Source organism: Euleptes europaea, chromosome 4, assembly GCF_029931775.1.
Source record: "Euleptes europaea isolate rEulEur1 chromosome 4, rEulEur1.hap1, whole genome shotgun sequence".
Classification (NCBI taxonomy): domain Eukaryota; kingdom Metazoa; phylum Chordata; class Lepidosauria; order Squamata; family Sphaerodactylidae; genus Euleptes; species Euleptes europaea.
This window is the reverse complement of record NC_079315.1, coordinates 91,762,013-91,785,372: the sequence shown is the minus strand read 5'-3', so window position 1 is coordinate 91,785,372 and position 23,360 is coordinate 91,762,013. Positions and strand designations below refer to the sequence as shown.

General features: G+C 44.5%; 1 protein-coding gene across 1 annotated transcript in view; it reads left to right on the top strand.

Annotated features, from left to right (window-relative positions):
- The window catches only part of SERINC5 (serine incorporator 5), a 28,811-nt gene extending 5,665 nt beyond the window's left edge, over nt 1-23,146 (top strand). The window contains exons 3-11 of the mRNA XM_056848615.1: nt 261-343; nt 3,395-3,488; nt 5,892-6,103; nt 6,837-6,932; nt 9,331-9,457; nt 10,529-10,595; nt 13,462-13,501; nt 19,417-19,564; nt 22,901-23,146. Of these exons, the coding sequence (XP_056704593.1) occupies nt 261-343; nt 3,395-3,488; nt 5,892-6,103; nt 6,837-6,932; nt 9,331-9,457; nt 10,529-10,595; nt 13,462-13,501; nt 19,417-19,564; nt 22,901-23,048 (1,015 nt within the window). The 3' untranslated portion in view covers nt 23,049-23,146. The remainder of the gene's footprint in view (nt 1-260; nt 344-3,394; nt 3,489-5,891; nt 6,104-6,836; nt 6,933-9,330; nt 9,458-10,528; nt 10,596-13,461; nt 13,502-19,416; nt 19,565-22,900) is intronic.
- Nucleotides 23,147-23,360: the final 214 nt, after the last annotated feature.

Genomic DNA, 23,360 nt, shown 5'->3' with positions numbered 1-23,360 from the left:
TTATTTATTTATTTACTTCATTTATGGTCTGCCTTTTTCACTTAAACTTAAGGTGGACAGGCAGAATAGAGACAAGAACGCATAAGATATTTGTCGTCCTGGATTTTCTTTTGCATTTAGGAAGGCATTGTCGAGAGAGTTGAGATCCCCGTGTGTCTCACATGGGTCAACTACTGTGCAATCTCTGTTTGGGCATGTGATTTTTACAGCTAAGTAAATCCACTTCTCTGTGTGTTGTTGTTTGTTTTTTCCTTCCCCAGATTTTGGTTGATTAAACTTCTTGTCTTGGCAGCCATGTGCTCAGGAGCCTTTTTCATTCCAGACCAGGATACCTTTCTTAATGGTACGAACTTATAATTCTTTTTTTTTCTTCTTCTTGATTTTCCGTATGCAGGTATCAGTTTAAAGCAGCTAACTGGAGAATCTAAATTAGTTATATACAGCGACTTCTGTGTGCCTGCTAACTGTTGCTGAGTGAAAGGAACAGCTATAGTGTTAGGGTTGCCAAGTTCCCCCTCTCCTCCGGCGGGAGGTTTTTGGGGCAGAGGTGAGGCAAGATCACGCGCTCGGCTACACCAACGCAATTGCATCACTGGGAGTTTTAGTGGTAAACTGCCCCTTGCGATGCGGCGCTTCCGGGTGTAAACCGGAAGTGATGTGATGCGGTGGGAAGGCGCGCGTGCACACGTTGCCTGCTTACCCTCAGCTGGTCGGTGGGCAGCCAGGTGGATTGGCGGGGGTTTGCCCGCCACCACCTGGTACTTGGCAACCGTATACAGTATGGTGCTGTATTTGTCAGTTCTTTCCTTCTGAAAGAGACGAGCAAATGGGAAAGTGGAATGGCCAGAAGAGGGAATGGGTATCTATTCCCCAGGCATAGCTGGACACGATGTGGGAAGGGTTGTGTGCAAGATGCCAGCGTGTAGGAAGGGGCAGACAAAACAACCGGTGCAATGTTACCACTGAGAATTAAAACTGTAGGCAATGTAACTTGGAAACATGAAGCATAAATATGTCCTCTGTACACTTCTTCCCAAGCATAAGCGGTGGCATTAATATACGAATGCTTGCTTACTTGTGTGAGTTGCAAAACCCTCCCTACTCACCTTGTTCTGTATTGCAAAATATTATACAGTATTTTTATCCATGTAAGAATATTTCTGGGCACTAAAACTCCAGAGAGTACTTGAGAAATGAGTCACTCTGGAATGTGCGGAACTTCGTTGGTATGTCATGCTGTTATAATTAGTTCACTGAACAGAGGATTTGCTTGCAGGAATTAGTGTTTTGTTCTGTTTTTCATATGGAACAATTAAACCAAAGGAACTGAAATGCAAACTACACTTGAGCTAGTGCCTCTAAAAAATAAAACCAGCAGTGACTGTGGCTGAAAGCAATTGGGTTGGTTCCAATTTGATGATACGTCTGAGTGCGGAATTAGATTTATTGCCCAGCTTCCATTTCATTATTGTACAGACGTGTATCTGAAAAGTAGTGCCTACTAATTAAGGTAATTTGTTGTACTGCTATAAATACTGGCAGATGGCAGTGTCCAAACTCTCCAGGAAGGACAAAATAAAGAGTGCCTAGGAGTTGATCTTCTTGCAAACGCGACCAGCTTTTCATTAATACAAATATTAAGCGGATTGCTCTGTCTGATATTCAGATGATGGCAGAGCAGTTTAGGCCATATTTTAAGGAGTTGCAAATAAACCTCTCTGAGGATGTTGCTCCTAAAATATATGGAGGAGAAAAAACCTCTGCAACTCCTTTGCTATTGATATGAGCTAATTATATTGTGCAGATCATTTATCAGAATCACTGCACTTGTTCTGGCTCCTGGGCCTTTCTGTCATCTTAAAACAAAGCTCACGCTATTAGTTTACAGTTTCTTTTGCTCTCTGGTCATTTAATTCACAGGCAAAGAGGCAAGAGAGAAGAGAGAGCCAACAGCGTTGGCACAGCACAAGCTATCAAGCCTTGTAATGGATCTCAGCTACAGTGAACTCTTTCTCTTTTGGCTGAAGTGTTTAGTCATGATTCAGCCTAGTTATCTGCTGCCAGCTCTGTAATCATTCCCTGGTTTTGCCTGTGCCTATAACTTCACTGGCACATATTGGAGTACCTTTTAAAACAGGAAGACAAAGGTGTTGTGTTGCGGATACTTCAAGCACAATTTCCCATGAAACAATGGGAGCCAGCGTGGCGTAGTGGTTAAGAGTGGTGGTTTAGAGCAGTGGAATCTGATCTGAAGAACCAGGTTTGATTCCCCACTCCTCCACATGAGCGGCGAAGGCTAATCTGGTGAAATGAATTTGTTTCACCACTCCTTCATACAAAGCCAGCTGGGTGACCTTAGGCTAGTCACACACTCTCAGCCTCACCTACCTCACAGGGGAGGGGGAGGTGATTGTAAGCTGGTTTGATTCTTCCTTAAGTGGTGGGGAAAGTCGGCATATAAAAACCAACTCTTCTTTTTAATGCTGGTTAGATACTTGACAGAAATGTACAACCTTGCATGGACCTTTAATCCAGGGGCCGGGTTTGTATTTGATGAAGTGAATTTGGTTTGGGTTGGGTTATTTTGAAGTGTCATACAACAGTGTGAAATTTGAATCTGGGGACAGCTATCCAGTTTCAACCACAGATTCTGGCCTGCTGCAGTTTTAAGTTTGGCATTGGTTTAGTGTTTTCAGGCTTTCGTGTTTCACTTTCCAGGATTTACGTTCTAAGTTTAACCAGTCATTATTAAAACTGTAAGCATGCAGCTTTGAGCCAGGTGTTCCAATTGGATCATTTAATGCCTTGTAACTTTGCAAAATAAATATTTTCCGTCAATACGGCTGCACTTTAAGCACTGTTTAGATCCTCTTTGGCCTTCAATGCAGTGTTCTGGATATTTTGCTTTTTAAAGAGTTAGTTGAATTATTTAGTGCTAAGTTGTGTGGCACAAATCCCCAGAATTCTTGTTCTGACCTGATCAAGATCATGAAGTGCTTGCCTGCAGATATAAGTACATGAAGCTGCCTTATACCGAGTCAGACCACTGATCTATCAAAGCCTGTACTGTCTGCTCTGACTGGCAGCAGCTGTCCAGGGTCTCAGGCAGAGGTCTTTCACAGGACAGCTAGAGGTCTGATTCTTTTCCCTGGAAGTGACTGGGTGAGCTCGGATTTCCTGCATGCCAAGCTGATGCTCTACCACTGTGCTGCAGCCGTTCTGCAACCTTCTGGTGGCAATGGCACATAGAATTGGTTACTGGAAGGGGTCATGGACCAGTTCCACGTGGATCTTCACCACAATTGGATTGCTTAGCAAAGAACTTCCATTGCAAAGAAAATAGTTGGCTCATGAGAGTCCAGTCTAACACAGGAATTCCTTATGTCTCCAATAGCTTGGCGCTATGTAGGTGCTGGGGGAGGGTTCCTCTTCATCCTTATTCAGCTTATCCTGCTTGTAGAATTTGCTCACAAGTGGAACAAAAACTGGTATGTATTTTTCCATATATACTAATCTGCCTGTGGTAGTTGTATCTTTGAGCTGTGTTCTATTTTTTTTTCTAATTAAGAATACAGTTGTTTTTTAATTATTTTTTGGCACCAGGCATTCGGTCTGTCTCTTCCAGATATCTTCCTTCGTTTTTATCCATGCTGGTTCCTTTTATGCCTGGTTTGTGCATACAAGTTGAGTATTCCTTATTCGGACTGCTTGGGACCAAAAGTGGTCCGTATTTTGGATATTTCTGTATTTTGGAATGAGATATCTTGGGGATGGGACCCAAATCCAAGCACAAAATTCGTTTATGTTGTATGTACACTTTATACACATAGCCTGAATGTAATTTTAAACAATATTTTTAATAATTTTGTGTACAATGAACCATCAGAAAGCAAATTGGCGTGCTGCTGAGGGCCTGTTAATAATGCCTGCATGCCAGCTCAAAAAGTCTGGTTTTCAGGTTAGTCTGGATATCGGATGTCTGGATAAGAGATACTCAGCTTGTATTATTGTTTTAAGCTGTGTATGGGCTGCTACTTCTCGATAGGCTGTAGTGGTTAAATGTGGGTGGGGCAGCAGTGCCTTCACCAGTCTTTCTGTAGTTCTACATGGGTCAGATTGGCATAACCATTGTAAGAGAAGTATATGCATTTCTAATCCTGGAGTGGATTCTGATTTGGAGAACTGGGTTTGATTCCCCACTCCTTTACATGAACGGCGGTTGCTAATCTGGTGAACTGGAGTTGTTTCCCCACTCCTACACATGAAGCCAGCTGGGTGACCGTGGGCTAGTCACAGCTCTCTTAGAGTTCTCTCAGCCCCACCTACCTCACGGGGTGTCTGTTGTGGGGAGGGGGAGGGAAGGTGCTTGTAAGCCGGTTTGATTCTTCCTTAAGTGGTAGAGAAAGTCGGCATATAAAAACCAACTCCTTCTTCTAATGAGATTCCAGCATCTAGTTCAAAGGCTGGTGCCTGTCTCAATATATCCTCCTCTTCAGGAGTTACTCAAGTTTGTACCAGTTCTCATCTCTACAGATTCCCTAAATTAAAAAAAAAAAACCACTATCCTTCTCTTTGGTCTTTTTTCATTCTGATAAACCTAAACTCATTTTAATAGGACAAACCTAAGCAGCTCTACTTGAACACACATGAAGCTGCCATACTAAATCAGACCGTTGGTCCATCAAGGTCAGTACTCAGATTGGCAGTGGCTCTCCAGGGTCTCAGGCAGAGGTCTTTCACATCACTCTGCAACATGGTCCTTTTAGCCAGAGATGCTGGCAATTGAACCTGGGACCTTCTACATGCAAGGAAAGGCTCTACCGCTGCACCAAAGGCTTTCCCCTATTTGGAATTCCTTTAGGCCATATCAGTGTTTTGGTCTCAGACATTGCTTCTTGAAGTGCCATAAATACTTACTTAAGTAATGAAGTGAAATACCGTATTTTTCGCTCCATAGGACGCACCGCTCCATAAGACTCACCTAGTTTTTAGAGGAGGAAAACAAGAAAAAATCTTGTTTTCCTCCTCTAAAAACGCGGGCAGGGAGCAGGCGCGCGGGCGCGCCAAGAGCTCAGAGCGGGCGGGGAGGAGGCGGGCGGGCGCTCCAAGAGCTCAGAGCGAGCTGGGAGGAGCCGGGCGGGAGAGGCGCGGCAAGCGCTCAGAGCGGGCGGGGAGGAGGCGGGCGGGCGCGCCAAGCCGCCCCCCCTCCGCTTCCCAGCTGGGAGGCGAGCAAGCGCACAGAGCGGGCTGGGCGGGCGCACAGACCCGGCTGGGCGTGCTGGAACGGCGCGAGGCAGCTTTCCCCGGCTGCCTCCCAGCGCGCCCAGCCGGCTCTGTGCGCACATTCGCTCTATAAGACGCACCCACATTTCCCCTCACTTTTGAGAAGGAAAAAAGTGTGTCTTATGGAGCGAAAAATACGGTATTTTTTGGCAATATCTATGCACTCTTGGTTTCAAGGCAAGTCTTCTTGACAAATTATGTTAACGTTATCTTCAAACCACCAGGTACCTATGTTGTTGGGAAAAACAGGTGCCTTTTGGTGGTGATACCTGTCAAACACATTGCTGGAGGAAGATAAGAAGGAACCTTCTGGAGGGCCTGTAAAACTGTTCTTTTTCTTTTAGGGCTCTTTCTGATTTGTATGATTGATTTTGTTATCTGTTTAACGCAAACTTCTTGGAAGTTTGCACCAATTATTGCTATGTCATCATTATTTTTCACTGTTTGTGTTAATCCCCTAAGTGTTGAATGGGGTATACATTCTCAAATAACACCAGAATTAGGCAATGTAAATGAACGAACTTCAGTGCATTTTAAGACCAATAGTTGGTATCATTCACTAGCTTTTTCTCCAGCTAAATATATAATCGGCTTTTGTTTCCAAATAGGACATCTGGCACAAAGCACAATAAGGTCTGGTACGGCTCCCTAGCTCTCGTCACTCTCGTATTGTATTCTGTCACGGTTGGAGCTCTGTTTGTGATGGCTATCTTTTACACACGCGTGAACGGCTGTAATTTTAATAAGATTCTGCTCGGCGTCAACGGTGGCCTGTGCATGCTTATTTCCATGGTAGCCATCTCACCCTGCGTCCAAGACCGTAAGCAAGCTTTTTTGCTCTGGTATTGTTTGTGCTGAACTGAACTCTGCACTTTCTTGCCGGTATCGCAAAGGAAGGGAAATATGTGCCTTGCAGCTGAACTTGATCCCCAGTGTGGTCATCATAGGAGAATGTTGTGAGTGTTTAGAACCTGCCCATCTGTCCCAGTCTAAAGCCAAGTGGCTACCTCCTCCATGCTCAGAATAGCTTAATGCCCCGCCCACTGTCTGTTCTGGCTATCCATCCGCACAAGGCAGCTGTGTGGTTCTCGGGTTAAAAAACTGTTGAGACCCTTTAGGGGTTGCTGCTTGTGTCAGTTTATGTCTGTCAAGGCTTGTTTTGCACACTTGAGCGTTTGATTACAAATTGGGGGGGACAAACTGGGGGGGTGAAATGAGCGGATGTAATTTTAAGGCTTATTTCCTCCTGTCTAATTAGGTCATCAGTAGATGATAAAATGAACTCCGTTACAGCAGCCAGGGAGGACAGAAGTCAAATCATTACAGTTTGTTTATTTACTTTGCAGTCCATCTTTCTTGCTAAGACTCGAGACGGATTACAGAGTTGTTTAAAAATGAAATGAAAATAGTATAATGCATACAACAAATAATGCAGTAGAACTGACTAAAACTTTGTAATGTTAATAAAGAGTTTCGTTTTGTTTCCAAATGAAAATGCGAGCCGTTTTCAAGTTACCAAAACTTCCCAAAGATTTTTTTTTTTTTAATCCTAGGTAACCCGCATTCTGGTTTATTGCAATCGAGTGTTATCAGCTGCTATGTCATGTATCTTACCTTTTCTGCACTCTCGAGCAAGCCAGCAGAAACAAGTAAGTTCCACTGAATTATGTTACAGTAACTCCAGGCATGACATGTATGTGGGTGGGGCTGTGTAGGTAAATAAGAATGAAAAGCTAACTTTGGAATCAGCGTTGCTCCAGCGTGAGCACAGGTCTTCTTTGGAAGCATCCACCGAAAAAAGCTGCTCTTCCCCATCTTCTGTCTAGGCCCTGACGCTGCAGGGGGGGGGGAAACATCTACTCTATTGTCTGCCCATCATTAACACAAGGATTGTCCAGCTCCACACTGAGGCAGGCTAGCTAGCAAAACTGTTCCTATAGTCTTTGTCCGGCTGGGTAGCATATGTTAGACGAGCTTCTAAACATGATCACAGAGCCAGTTAAACTTGACTCTTGCAATGTTATTTTTATACAAATCACCTATAAGGTAATGGTGATTGTCACAACCTCTGTTCCATGCCTTTCTCTTGTTATTTTATATTTCTTGTTATATCGCTTTGCCAATATCAAGTACCTCAGGCTGGAGAGTTATGACTCACCCCACCACCCACACCCTCCTGTTATGTTGTTATACCAGGTCCGCCGCTAACTTTAGGGGTGAGAGGTCAACTGGATTCCTTGCATTAGTGTGTCTTATTTTAAACACACACATGATTCCTTTATCCTGTACCAGAGAACATATCAGCTGCAAATTAAGACCTTTTTCTCTGGAGCCTGCACAGTGTGGACAACAGGGGAGGCACAAATATAACAAAACACATAAGTTTATTTAGTTTGTAAGTGTGACTTGCAGTGCCTCCCTGCTCTAGCCTGATAGCTGACACAGTTACAAGAGCTGAGAGGTGTGCTATACTTAATAGTTACAATGTTGGTTTCATTCAGCATGTCAGACTTAAAGACAATAACTAGACAGTTTTTACAATTTACTGTTTTTATTGAGGAACAGCACCCAAACCCTGCCTGTCTAAAATTGTACACTACAGTCCCTAGTTGGACTTCCTGCGTAGTCCAGGATACCCCCTATCCTTTCTCCCTCCAAAACTCAACTCCTGTTTATCTGTTGGTTGTTGACAGTTAAACTCCCCTCAGGTTTTTTTCTTCTTCCTTGCTTCAGCCTGTTTAGCCATTTAGCCTGTTTGAATCCAATTGGTTTGGCTGACGGGTGAGAAAAGAGAGCGGGATCATCTCCTGTCCATCACGGCAACCGATATTCACCACAGTGGCTCCTTGACAGATGCATACAGCTAACTCAATGTGCCCAAAAGTGTTTTTGCCTCCCTCACTGTTCTTAGTATCAACACATTAGGAATATTGCAAGCTGGTTTTGTGTTAAACTTGAGCGCCTTCAAACACAATTTGCAATGCAGGGAGATTGACTGAGGGAACAACGGCCAGCTTGGCATGCATGATTCTTATTTGTGCCTAAAAGGACTTGCTGGATCACAGCCTAAGATATTTAGCCTGGCGCAGTGCCAGGTTACCCATCTGCAAAGACATTTGTGGTTAGTGATGAAGAGCAAGACACAACCACCACTGAGCAGCCATTTCTTGGGAACTTTATTATTCTTGACTTGGCCAGCAGTCTTCTGGGCCTCTCTGGCCCAATGCTCCAGTTTCATCTGACCCGTTTATATTTGAGGTTTAGAGTTCGTGTGTTCTGGCAACAAAGTGGTCATTGTATTAAAAACGTATGGAAAAGCTTTAGAGATGTTCTCAGTTTGAGAAATATTAGGACACCGCTAAGTGTAGTGGATGTGTAAAGTATCTGCATACTCTCATACCTGTCAATACCATAATGATTTAACTGCTAATATGTGGTTCCTGCCTGCTTCCCTATCCTCATGTTGCTTCAGGGTTCATTTCAGAACATGGATCTGTCCTATATTGTTGCATTTATGCTAAGAATTTCCATGCTGACTATCATGGCAAGGTATAACGAAGGAAAGGCTGTAGTTTTTTAAGACCTTGAATTGGTTCCTCTGTGTAGGCACACATGCACGCTTGTGGGTGAATCAGTCAGTAAACAATAAAAGAATAAAGAACAGCAACACTCCTTGATGTTAAACTTTGCTGCTACTTTGGGTCTTCAGTTTCTTAGATGAGCTTCTGTTTTAGTATGAAACATGTTGGTTTTCTTTATTTAAGACTAAAATTGTAAGGCCTGAATGTGAAATTGTAGCTTGAATCCCATGTAGATTTCTATGGGTACGGTGGGTGGGTGTGAATTTTGCTGATCTCTCCCCTCCTGTAGGAGACCTCCAAATCCCCAGGAGCAGCATTTCAGAGGGCATTTTGGGCTCCCAGGAGAGGGTTGAATCAGTTAAAATCATGCTCTCTCCTTTTTGCCCTCTGAAATCTGTGCAGGATTCAATCTCATAATGACAGTTTCCAAAAAGAGTCGTGCTAATTTTGAATTGATTTTTTAAAGTTGTAGATGAGAATAATAAGACCATCACAATCTGTGTACCTGAATTTAACCATGGGCTTCAAACGGATGAAAATTTGGTGACTGGGTTAGGAACTACCCTCCTATTCTGTTGCATTTTATATTCTTGGTACGTATGCCCTAAATCTGATTTCTCTGTTACGGTTGCATTGTAGCATTCAAGTTACTGGATGTATTTACAAAGCAAAAATACATCAGCTTGCTACTGAGGAAGAGAGAGTCTTGTTTAACACCATTCCAGGCATGAATGTTTGTTAGATAGTAATTCACAAATGGCTTAATTATGAAGCTACTGTATGAATAGCAAGAAGTTAGGGGAAACCTCTGTCTGTGCATTCATGTTAGGGGCCATCCCCAAGGTGTTAATTGCACCGATGGTATAACTTTAGTACAATTTAAATCTAGTCAGATAAGAGGAGCTGTTACTATTGATATCCCAATGGAAATAACTTCAGTCAAAGTGTTTACACTGCCGATATTATTCTTCCTAGTACTGTTTCTCTAACACAACTGTGTGTTTTAACTGCCTGGCTATAAGAGAGGGTTTTTATGACCTTCCTCTGGAAGGAAGGAAGCTAGCTCTAAGTTGCTGTGAAATCTTCACAACTAAATACTTCTCCTAATGGGCAAGTCTTTACAGGAAAGCTCATGATATTTAGGCCGTTTAGTTAATTTGTAAATTTCTCCGCGCAAAGTATCCCCAGGGAGGCAGTTGAATAGATGAAACAACATCCTCAACCGCAGCACTTGTACTGAGTGAGAGACGGCTTCCTGTGTGGAGCTGCGTCATTCAGGGCGGTTCTGCATGGAGCCATTTACAAGTGTTTGAAGCAGCTCTTGGGGCGTTCCTGTCGAGTTGTTTATAGAATATTGCTTTTGCAGATGTACTTAATGGGGAAAGTGGCTGCCACCTTCAACTAGAAACATTTTATATGGGACTAAGTACCACTGGTGTAAACTCTGTGTGGGAAGGGATTAATGCAGGATGAGTGTGACTCTGCCATGCGCTTCTGCGCAAACAAGCATTCCTCAGAATGAGATGTAAGCCCTCTTTTATTCCACTGAATTAAGTCAGAGTGGTGGCATTCTGAAAATGATGGTTCTAAAAGATGTCTGTTAGCAGCATCAGAAAGAGTTCAGTTGCTTTGATTCATTTCTTTTTCCCCCTGTTGGTTTCTAGTTTGACCTCGACCACACGTGCAAGTTCCGAAGCACTGCGAGGAATATACGCAACGCCGGAAACTGAAGTGAGCTAATGTTTTCCTTTGTCACTGGGTTTCTCTTCTTCAGCCAAGATTAGCCTCCTTGTGGAGGTTGCCTACTGGGAATTTTTCCATTCCTTTTGCGTTTTCTGCAAAAACCGTTCAGAGACACCAAATGTAAAAGCATGGCACTTCTTGTTCTCTCCCAGTATTTTTTGGAGAACATTGTCCTTCTGGATTATTTATCCTCTGTAGTAGTCTTTTAGAAACTGCTAGGTATCAGCCTTTTTATAGCCAGATGTTACTTGTTTATATAAGACCATCAGTGTTCTTGGTACTTCATAGAGCACGCAAACACAGGTCCCTGCCCCAAAGAGGCTGTAATCTAAAAACATTGGCATGGGAAACAAAGCAGAGAAGAAGATGGAGGCAGGGGGAGGTTCTACATTGGTGCAAGTTACACGTGATTTGGTTTAATTTCATTAGAAAGGGAAGGGGATCCACGGGATTGTGTCAAGGGAAAAGGTGAATTTATGATTGAGATAGTGAGAGAGATGAACTCACCCAGGTGGTGGTGAGTTCATCTTGGCATGGAGAAGGTCCCAGGTTCAATCCCCGGCCTCTCCGTTTAAAGCAGTGGTTCGCAACCTTTTTTTGACCAGGGACCACTAGGACTTTTTTGTTCGGTGCAGGGACCCCAAGGTTCAAAATAAAAATTCCGAGAATTTGAAAATAAACTTTAATCATAACGGTTAGTTAAACATTAAACTTAGAATAATATTTGAATATATTTTATAATAGAGAACTTTTAATTGAAAATATTAATTTATTATGGGTTTATAACTTTGTTTCGCGGACCTTAATTTAGTTCTCGTGGACCCCTGGGGGTCCACGGACCCCCGGTTGGGAACCAGTGGTTTAAAGGAACCAGGCAAGTAGGTAATGGGAAAGACCCCTGCCTGAGACCCTGGAGATCTGCTGCCGATCTGATTAGACAATACTGACTTTGATGGACCAAGGATCTGATTCGGTATAAGGCAGCTTCATGTGTTCTTGTGAGACAGTTCCAGGTATGAGGGGCAGCAGGGCAGAAAGGGTGGAATCATTAAAGGGATCAGGAGACATTTGGATGTCTCCTCCAGCAGTGCAGCTGGAGGAGCAAAGATCACAGCTGAGACGTGTTGCAAGAAATAAGGGCAGCAAGGTAGTATTAGAAGGCCAGGACAGCAGACTGTGCGATCCAGGAGCGGACAGTAGCCAGGGTAGGGATGTATGGAACAACATCACATGGTCATAGTAATGAGAGGGGTGAGTGGTTTTGGTGGCTGAGTGCTAGATGGAGGTGAGGAAGGACAAAGTGATGAAGTGGCACAGGTAGTCGATGGGGGGAGGGAATGCATTTTATAGTAAGGTCTGTCTACAGGCTGTAGTGCCTATACCCAAAATCTACATTTTTGCACTGGAATCCCTTGTGGAGAAGCAATATGCAATAATTGTACAGAGTAATTTTCAAATGCACAGAAGTGGAACAGTGTTGGCAATATCATGACAACTTATACCAAGGATTGGTATTATATTGGTTTCAGGCTTGCGCATACTGCTCACCCCAGAATGTGCTTTTAATTCTCTCCTATATTTCTTCTTTTGTAGGAAATTATAGTTGTTTTGTATGTGAACCAGCAAGCCATAGTTTATTCTTGCCTTCCAAACCAGAATCGGAAGCCATGATTGGAAGTATAGTTCTAATTCTACTTTGGAGGGCAAGAACAAGATTCAGATGTAGCAGCAAATGATGGTTTGCAAAACAGGAACTGCAGGAGGAAGTCTGGGGCATGTGAATTCAAATGAATGTACTAGCTTTTTTATGTCGAACCAACTATGGATTTAGTATTAGAAGTGAACGGTCATGATGTCTCAGATGTTTCCAGTGCAGGTCAAATAGGTTGATTACTTCTCACCTCATTTGAACCAGCAGCAACCAGCAATGCTGGACATGGGATTTAGCTCACGACTGGGAAACGCTCCTTAATGTGTCGATGCTTCTTTTACCCCCTGAGAGACGACACAGATGGATTCTGTCTGAAAAGACAGACCTCATTGGATGGGAGAGCTGGGAACTGCTGTACTGAAGTGTACCATAATAGAATTAGTTTTACATCATTTGCTTTTAAAGAGCACTACAAGAACCATTGCTCGGAAACAAAGAAGAGGCTAGCAGCCGGCAACTCGCTGTGTTTCTGATTCTTCCCCCTGACAGAGGGCCTTTTGTCTTCTGATTAGAAATGTAAACATAATTCTCTAGATGCATCTGTTAAACAGGGAGCCATTCTTGCATATAAACGAAAGATGGTTACCCGCATTAGGAGAACTGTTTGCATACATGCCAACATTGCTAATTGCATTTCTCACAAATTCACAAGCCATTACATCTGATAGATAAATCTTCTTAATTGATGTTGTTGTTTTTTAATTATAGAAGCATAAGTGGGAGACCACAAGGATTTGTAGGGGGCATCTCTTCTACCCCTCCCAAACTATTTTTCCTTTCCTTTCCTGAGAGCCCCCATATCCTCTCCCCTTTTCCTGCCTCCTCTTCTTCCCACCCACCAGCCAACTTACCTATCTGCCCCGACTTCAGTTTTCCCTCCTTCCCTACCCCCTGGCAGCCTCTCCCTGAGCAAACTATGGTCCAGTTGCACAGTGCCAGCTGAGCTTGGCCCCTTTGCACTGGGGCAAAGCTCACTTTCTCCTGCATCCCCTTCCCACACTATTTCCTCTTTCTGTCCTCCTAGCAACTCCCATATCCTCAGTTTTCTCATTTATCCTCAGGTTTGCAATTTTGTGTAGGTATGGATTGTATTGCTTCTTTCTGTGGGGAATGAATCTTTCTTTTTCTGTGTTTGTTTTATAGGTAGCACGCTGCTGCTTCTGCTGTTCTCCAGATGAAGAAAGTATGATTTGATTTTTTCATTGAATTGATTTGCATTCATATTGGCATTATTTAGAATAGGCATATATCTATGGGTGACAGCACAGCCTCTGTATGCTGGGCTACAATATTGAGAATTTCAGTTTGTGCAGAAGTACTTATCAGTGTGCCAATAAGTAGGAAAAGTTGGGGTGTTTTTGATTTTCATTCTTCCAGTTGGTCAAGCCTTTGGAACAGGAAGGCACATCTAATATATGAAAGCTAAAAACGAGTGGGTGGAATCCCACAGAGATGTTCTGCTAGCAAGGCTGATTTGTTCCAGGGAAAGGAGCTTATCTCAACACAAGATATTCAGAGAGCCTCTTGCATCAGAGGAAAGTGCTCCTACTAGTGAAACAGACCTCTGGGGTATCCAAGCTTACATTTCCAAAATCTCATGTCTCGGTGAATGGGCTAAGATTATGCCTTGATAGAATTAATGTTTGTGCCATTTGCATCACCAGTGAATCCCAAGGAAATCGGCCTATTCCTCTTGATTCTGTGCCTCGTTTCTATCCTGTCCTTCTTCCAAGTTGCTCAGGAGGGCTCTCTCCATTTTATCCTGAAAGTAACCACCAATTGTGTAGTGGTTGTAGTAGGGACTGAAATCTTTTTGAGCCTGTGGCTACCTTTGGACTGCTGGCACTGGAGGGTGGATGTGCAACCACAAAATGGCTACCACAAGAGGTGGAGCCAACCGCAAAATCTCAAACATATTGTTTAAAAATATTTTCTTGCACACATATAGCTTATCTTCAGTTATACCGTGAAGATCCTTGTGCAGAGGTGGCAGCTGCTGCCAAAGCAACTTTTAAAAAGTCTCCACAGCCAATCAGATCTGAAGTGGACAATCAGAAGCCCTGCTGGGCCAAAAGCCCAGCCCACTTTCTAAAAATACTTGGCAGGCACGAGGAAAGATGACCATGGTGCCCACAGATTCTGTGTTGGGGAACCTTGGGTTATAGTGTTGGTCTAGGCCTGTGGAGACTTGGGTTCCAATCCCTGCTCACCATGGAAAAACTTACCAGGCCAGTCATACCCTAATCACAACAGGACTGTTCTGAGGATAAAATGGAGGTGTGCAGAACCATGTACACCATTGAGGTCTCCTTAGAGCAGTGCTTCCCAAACGTTTTCAGGCCACCGACCTCTTGGTTCCGTAAACTCATCCCCCGTGTCCCTTACCATACCCTATAAAAAGCATTATTCAGAATAGTGGTTTGCACGACTCACTAAGGAAGGTAATAATAATAAAATTCAAAAAAGAAACAATTAATTGCACATTTATGCAAATGTTCCCCAATATTTATATTTCTTTACCATAATTTTGTCTCTTTCTGGAATTTTTATACCCTAAATTTCCTCTCAGTTACCCACGTTTTTCCTTGTAAATTTTTCCTTTAAAATCAGTTTTTTTTTCTTTTTGAAAACAATTATTGAGAAATTTTAAATCCTTGTGTAACTTAGAAATATCAATATTGCATGGGCTGAAACAAAAATAACACTTATATAGCTTTAAAGTACACTTGATAATCAACAGGTTCGGTACCTGAGAACACAGGAAAATACCATACTCAATACTATTATGTTAAGGACTTACCAGCAAAAATTTGAAAAATGTCACAGACAAAAACACACGCAGTGAAGACAGTTATCTCAAAACACAGTAAACTGGTACGGCTAGAGCTCTGATGGCGTATTTCCTAAAAATTTTGATAGTTTCTACCAGATTTCAGCACTATGCAGAATGCCATTTGCTAGCATGATGCTGTATCCAGGTCACTCATTAACTAACAGTGCATTCCTAAGGAGAGTTACTCCAGTCTAAGCCCATTCATTTCAGTGGGCTTAGACTGGAGTAACTCTCCTTAGGAATGCACTGTAAGTGAACAATGCAGTTGAAGTGGCCCACCTCCAGTGCCCCTCTGCCACCCCCTTGCCTCTTAGCACCCCCAAGGTAATTCCACCCCCCCAGGAGACAATACCACCCACTTTGGGAACCTCTTCCTTAGAGGATGAGCCGGATGAACAGTATAATAAATAACAACCTTGCAAATAGTTGGAATGAGAAATAGAGCGCATATTCCTGAAAACGAATATTCCTAAATTGAGTATTCTAAGACCATTTACTCTAACGTACTTCAAAGGGTATAAAACTGTTCTGGAATGCACCATTAGTGAAATTCACGGTTAAGGGGAAATTAGGACCTGGATTCCCAAAGTTCAGCACTTTATCTGCCTCTTTGACTTCGTTGTCTGCATGAACACCAGGCCACAGCTTCTTCTATTTCTGGTGGTGGTTTTTTTTTTAATGCCAAAAGCAAGCTTAAATTTCGCTTTGGGCACTAATAATTCCAGAAACAGAAGAAATCATGAGAAGTACAGTCGGCCCCTGTACAGTGTGGTTTGGCATCCACTCTATTCATGCAAATGACACACAATGTAAATTACATACAGCCCCCCTTCTAACCTGAGGCCCACAGGCATCTCTGTGGTATAGACATCAAACAGATGGCTTTTGAGGCCAGCGCAACTAAATTTAGGCGTGGCTCCTCCTTGCAATTTTGTGGCTTTTGCGTGCTCCATGTAGGGTGTGCTTGGAGCAAACGAACAAGATCAAAGAGTAAAATGTCCTGCTGGGAGGGAACTCTGACCCCTGCTTGTGTGGCAAGAGAGACTTACAAGGAACCTATAAAAACAGAACTTTCCTCCCATCCGTGCCTTCTTCCATGGGTTGGATGCAAGACCAGATGGAAGGCACTGCTGGCCCATGAGCGGTGTTAGGGGAATCCGGTTCTTCTTTTTGATTGCTCCGGAAGTGGAGCTTAGTTGCTTCTGTTCTGGATTGCTTTGAAAGTTTTCTGCAGCTGGCAGGCAGCAACTAAATCTGTGTTGGAAAGGCTGTCCCTCCAGCCCACAAGCAAAACCAAAGCAGGAGGCAAATGAGCAGCTTTGTCTTGAATGCACATTATATAAACCCTGAGGTGCGTACAGGAAGCATTTTTCTTTCTTTCTTAAATGCAGAGAAAATGTTCTCAAAACCAAAGAGGCGCAGATATTATATTTTAAATTATTTTGGTGCTTCGTCCCATTTTCCATCTTTTAACAGCATGGCTATTTTTGTTGCTGGGGGTGGATTTGCTATGGCATGTATAGAAAAATGTATGCCGTTGCGCAAGAAAGAAGGGCGTGCAACTTGAAAGGATAAACACAAGGATGTTAAATTACAGGCTTAATTTAAGAAAATCAGGGGAAACTTATCTGTGGATGGAAAATGGCACATGTCCTATTTACCCTCCGTGTGTGTTTAATATGCTTGTTGATTGCATTAGATTGTACCCTTGTGCCTTCTTGCACTGGGACTTTTTCATTTCTCTCCTTTCTACACAAACAGAAGAAGAAGAGTTAGTCTTTATATGCCAACTTTCTCTGCCACTTAAGGGAGACTCAAACCGGCTTACAATCACCTTCCCCTCCCCACAACAGACACCCTGTGAGGTGGGTGGGGCTGAGAGAGTGTGACTAGCCCAAGGTCATCCAGCTTGCTTCGTGTGGAGGAGTGGGGAAACAAATCCAGTTCACCGGATTAGCCTCCGCTGCTCATGTGGAGGAGTGGGGAATCAAACCCGGTTCTCCAGATCAGACTCCAATGTTCCAAACCACCACTCTTAACCACTACACCACGCTGGCTCTTCCATTATTGATAATGTGTATTGGGGAGCAGTAAGTGAGTGTATTACAGCTGCTCCATTCTGTCATGTGAACTCCACCCTCTCCAAACTGTAACATGAATTTCAGGTTTTCAGTCTAAGATTGCCAAGCAGTGTGCTCAACTCATTAAGATAGCGCTAAAGTAACAAAAACACCTCCTCTTACTGCTCCAGGCATTTACCTCCATGCCTCCAGATAATAGAGTACAAAGTTTGAATGAACAGGGTTTCTCACAAATGGTGAACACCAGTGTCCCTCAGGGGAGGAGCTGTGATGCAGTGGAAGAGCCTCTGTTTTGTATGCAGAAGGTCCCAGGTTCTATCCCTGGAATCCCCCATTAAAAGGACCAGGCAGTAGGGGGCCGTGAAAGACCCCAGAGAGCAACTGCTGGTCTGAGTAGACAATTCTGACCTTGATAAACCAATGGTCTGATTCAGTATAAGGCAGCTTCACCTGTGTTCGTGTGTATCGAAGGCAGCTTTTGCTTGCAGAAGGGAGGTTGGCTCTTAACTGGGATGCCAGTTGCTGGCAAAAGCTGCATTTGTACTTTGCTATTTTTTTTTACATCTTTTGCATGTGTTTGTACTGAAGATCGTACTGAACAGTAATGTTTGAAGCAGCCCGGAGCCCAGCAAGGCTGGGTTGAGGAGTAATCGGAGGGAGGCCCTGAAGTGGCTCACCATTCGATTGGCAAAGAAATGATTAATGCCAGTGGCAAGAGCCAGGTAGGGGGCCGGGAAGTCCAACAACCTGCCTAGGGAATAAATCTGCAGGAAGAATAAAATTTAAATAGTCTTTACGGCAAGATGGCTTCCTCATTTTACCCCCGCCTCATCTTATCAGAGCCAGCATGGTATAGTGGTAAAGAGTGGTGGACTCTAATCTAGAGAACCGGGTTGGTTTCCCCACTTCTCCACATGAAGCCAGCTGGGTCACCTTGGACTACTCACAGACCTCTTAGAGCTCTCTCAGCCTCACCTACCTCACAAAGTGTCTGTTGTGGGGAGAGGAAGGGAAGGAGATTGTACACCAGTTTGATTCTCCTTAAAAGGTAGAGAAAATCGGTATATAAAAACCAACACTACTACTTGTCAAAATCCTTTTTAACCTCCCTCCTTCCCGGTTAATGTTTTCCTTGCCACAGACACACACACACACCCCGCTCCTGGCTACAGCTCTCCCAGCTCTTCAGTCTGTTTACATCACATGCCTGCCACCTAGCCATTTGCACTCATTTTTGTATGCATTAATTTATTTATTTTATTTCTACCTCAGGCAAATTGGCATCCTAAAGTAGCTTACAGTACAATCCTCTCAACGTACAATTCAGGTAGCAACAAGAATTGTTGCCGTTGAAGAAATATGCAGAACTCTGTTTGGTTAGTAGAGTGTAGAGCAGGGGTGTCAAACGTACGGCCCTGGGGCCGGATCTGGCCCTCTGATAGCTCTTATCCGGCCCACGAGCCAACCAAGGCAGCCACCCACCCACTCTTGGTTGGGGCTGGCAAGGCATGGCCTGTCCCAACCAAGTGACATTTATGTCATATCCGGCCCACGTAACAAATGAGTTCGACACCCCTGGTGTAGAGTTTCTTTCCAGGGGGGAGACATGACAGTGTTCTGCGCTGGAAATGCCAGCTGCAAGGAAATGGATGTGAAGATGGTAATGACTAAAGCCCTCTTTCCCAAGCCTTCAGGAGCTGCAGCTAGTACTTTTTGTAGATGCCTTGCCCCTTCTATGCAGCACCTGAAGCTTGAATTGAAAGGAGATCTTTTTCCCCTTGGGCCCTGGAGATGAAACACAGCTGCAACTGCAGATGCTGGTACCTCTGTGATGCCTTAATAGATGTGTTTGAGCAGCGCTTACTTTGCATAGTGCAGTTTTTGTTTTTTTCTTTGCAATCAGGAAACTATTACAATATTTAAAGGGTAGATTTGCCTAGAAGGCATTTGAAATCTTATTTACCAGCATAAGCAGCTCAGTGCACCTTTGAATCTGTTCTGTAGGAACACCCATCTGAGTTGAGTACACTTCCCTTGGATTATACCAGGTGCTTAGGGGAAGTCCTAAAGAGCAATCCTTTTTTTTTCTCCAGAGTTTGCATCGAGATGGCTGACTTAGCTTGAGGTGGACTGTTCGGGCTGGAGGCAAATCCTAACCTTTTTCTTTGTGTCTGGTTTCTGCAGCTGATGTGGATGAGCGCGTTGGAAGAAGGGGTGGCCAAAGAGTTGTTTATGATGAAAAGAAGGGCACCGTATACAGCTATGCCTATTTCCACTTTGTTTTCTTCCTGGCTTCTCTCTATGTGATGATGACTGTTACCCACTGGTTCCAGTAAGTCAGATTCTCCAGAGTGAGATTTTTAGCGTTGAGTTTGTGCAGTCCTTTTGGCTTTGTATGAGCTGGCCCATTCCTGGTTAAATGGCACCTGAGCCACAAACCCCCACCTGATGGCCTTAGGAAACCCAATGTTTTCTTTCTTTTATTCAGAGAACTATATTTAGCACATAGGCTTTTACTCTAAAAGTAAAATCATATTTAAAACATAAAGTAAAGCAATCTGATCATACAAATTCTGGAATAGTTATGTTTTCTAAGTATAACCTAAATTGGACTATTACCCAAAGGGGAACAGCAGCAGCCCAGTAGAACCAGTAATAGGATGGACTTGCTCAGTGATAACCACAAATGTTAACTAATCAGATGAGTGGAGACTTCATATGCTGCTGAAATAAATTTGTCAACAGCCAAAGTAGCAAGTCTGCCAATTCTAGATAAAAGATTGAAGAAAGTGATAGTCATGGGAATGAACAGGAGATGTTACAAAAATATACGTCTTGTCATTAAAATCAGCCTCCTTATTGGCTACTTTACAAGCCTATATGCCAATTTTTATAAAGAGATCCAGGAAAATAAAACACCTGGCAGTCTAACTTTGGCCCCAGTTAAATGAATAGCAAGCATGATGGAAAGCTAGCACTTTTAACCCATAGAACAGGGGTGGAGAACCTTATTTTTGCCAAGGGCCATTTGGATATCTTGGACATCATTCTGGGGCTATACAAAATTTATATATATATATATATATATATATATATATATATATATATATATATATATAAAAAACAAAAAGTGATCAGCAGTGCAATCTTATGCAGGTCTAATCTAAAGCCTACTCAAGTCCAGTCAGCGGGGTTTCCTCATTGGAAAGTGTCAGTAGGTTTGTCCTGCAGATGTCTAGGATCTTAACCTATTGGCAGCCTACCCATTTTGGCCCAGAGAAACTATGAAGTACACTTTTTTTATTGGGAAATTTTACATGCTGCCTGGAACTTGACTTGGATGGCCCAGCCCAGCCTGATCTCATCAGATCTCAAAAGCTAAGCAAGGTCGGGCCTGGATAGTACTTGGATAGGAGACCACCAAGGAATACCAGAGTCGTTATGCAGAGAAAGGCAATGGCAACTCACCTCTGTTCATTTCTTGCCCGAGCCAGCAATGCCATGGATTGAACTTGGAAGGGTCCAGATTGGGGAGGGGCACAGAGTACACAGAGAGAGATGCTGCACATTTGGTAGTCCATCCTATACCTGGGACCTTCGGCATGCCAAGCAGATGCTCTGCCACTGAGCCACAGCCCCTCTCAAGCAGATGGTCTACCCCTGAACCAAAGCCCCTGCCAAGCAGATGCTCTACCCCTGAGCCACAGCCCCTCTCAAGCAGATGCTCTACCAATGAGCCACAGCCCCTCTCAAGCAGATGCTCTGACTCTGATCCTCAGCCCCTCTCAAGCAGATGTGCTACCCCTGAGCCATAGCCCCTCTCAAGCAGATGCTCTGCCCCTGAGCCACAGCCCCTCTCAAGCAGATGCTCTAACTGTGATCCTCAGCCCCTCTCAAGCAGATGCTCTAATTCTGATCCTCAGCCCTTCTGAAGCAGATGCTCTAACTCTGATCCACAGCCCCTCTCAAACAGATGCTCTACCCCAGAGCCACAGCCCCTCTCAAGCAGATGCTCTAACTCTGATCCTCAGCCCCTCTCAAGCAGATGCTCTAACTCTGATCCACAGCCCCTCTCAAACAGATGCTCTACCCCAGAGCCACAGCCCCTCTCAAGCAGATGCTCTAACTCTGATCCTCAGCCCCTCTCAAGCAGATACTCTACCCCAGAGCCACAGCCCCTCTCAAGCAGATGCTCTGCCCCTGAGCCACAGCCCCTCTCAAGCAGATGCTCTAACTCTGATCCTCAGCCCCTCTCAAGCAGATGCTCCAACTCTGATCCACACCCCCTCTCAAGTAGATGCTCTGCCTCTGAGCCACAAACTCTGAAAAGCAGATGCTTTGCCACTGACCCCCAGTTCGGGCGCACCAGCCGGGGGATCAAGCGAGGAGGGGCTGTGCAGGGGGCTCTTGGCGGCCATACAGGAAGCGTGTGCGCCAGCCAGCCAGGGATTCAAGCGGGGAGGGGCCGTGCAGGAGGCTCTTGGCTGCCATGTGGGAAGCGCGCACCAGCTGGGGGTTCAAGCGGGGAGGGGTTGTTCAGGGGGCCCTTGGCAGCCACGCGGGAAGCGCGCGCGACAGCCAGCCATGGGTTCAAGCGGGGAGAGGCCATGCAGGAGGCTCTTGGCGGCTGTGCAGGAAGCGCGTGCCAGCCGGGTGGTTCAAGCGGGGAGGGGCCAACCAGGGAGCTCTCGGCGGCTGCACGGGAAGCGTGCGCACCAGCCAGCTGGGGGTTCAAGCGGGGAGGGTCATTGCATTGGGCTTTTGGCGTCCGCGCAAGAAGCGCACACCAGCTGGGGGCTCAAGTGGGGAGAGGCTGTACAGGGGGCCCTTGGCGGTGATGTGGGAAGTGTGCGCGCTAGCCAGCTGGGGTTGGAGCGGGGAGGGGCCCTGCAGGGGGGCCTTGGTGGACACGAGGGAAGAGTGCGCGCCAGCCAGCCAGGGGCTGAAGCGGGGAGGGGCCGTACAAGCTCTTGGCCGCCGCGCGGGAAGTGTGCGCGCCAGCCAGCCGGGGGTTCAAGCAGGGGGGGGGGTTGGCGGCCGCGTGGGAAGCGTGTGCCTGCTGGGGGTTGAATCAGGGAGGGGCTGGGCAGGGGGCCCTGTGCAGGCAGGCCGCGGGCCAGATAAAATGATCCCGCGGACCGTTTATGGCCCGCTGGCTGGAGGTTCCCCACCCCTGCCATAGAAGAACAAGGCTTGCAAGGATTAATCAACATGACTTCTGTCCGAGAAAGGCCTGCTTTACCAACATTTTTTGCACCTACTGAGTTTGACAACCCTCACAGAAATAGAGATTTATCTGACATACATTATATACCTGAATTACCAGGAAGCTGTTGATAAAGTCCCTCCTCACCTAAGGATCCTGAATAAAGTTAGCAGTCACAGGAAAAGCCATTTAATTAATTAGAACTGATTCAAAAAAGACAAAAAAAATGTTCTGCACAATGCACAGATAACTTATTTACTGCCACAGGATGTGATGGTGGCCAGTAGTTGAAGAGGCTTTTAAAAAAAGATAAGAAAAATTCAAATTAATAGAAAACAAGTCTATTAACTTTAAGTAATCATTAACTTAATGGGGCTTCTGTGTTCAGAGGCAGTCTATTCAGAATAACATATACTGATACCATGCGCATTCACTAATCTGGATTTATTTTCATCTTTATAGTTATGAAAGTGCTGCAATCGAGAAATTATTTGCTGGAACATGGTCCATATTCTGGATTAAGATGGCTTCATGTTGGGTGTGTGTCCTTCTCTACCTATGGACTCTTCTGGCTCCTCTCTGCTGCCCTACCAGAGAATATTTAGTGTGAAATTTCATCTCAGTGTGGCTTTGGGTATAGAAAAATAAATCTGTCTATTGGCTACCCTAACAATACTGCAGGGTATTGCGTTCTCTCAGATGAAACTACACGTCTCTGGACTGGATTTTAAAACTTTTCTTTACACTGTCTAAGAGTCTGAAGGAATACATTTATTCAAAAGCAACACCTCAGTCCAGAACTGGAAAATACGAATACTGTTACCCATCCCAGCGTAAGTAAAAGCTTTTAAATGATGGAGTGTCCATTGTGCAAACATTTGGTGTCCCTCCTGTATGATGGAAAATATCTGTTTGCTCACAG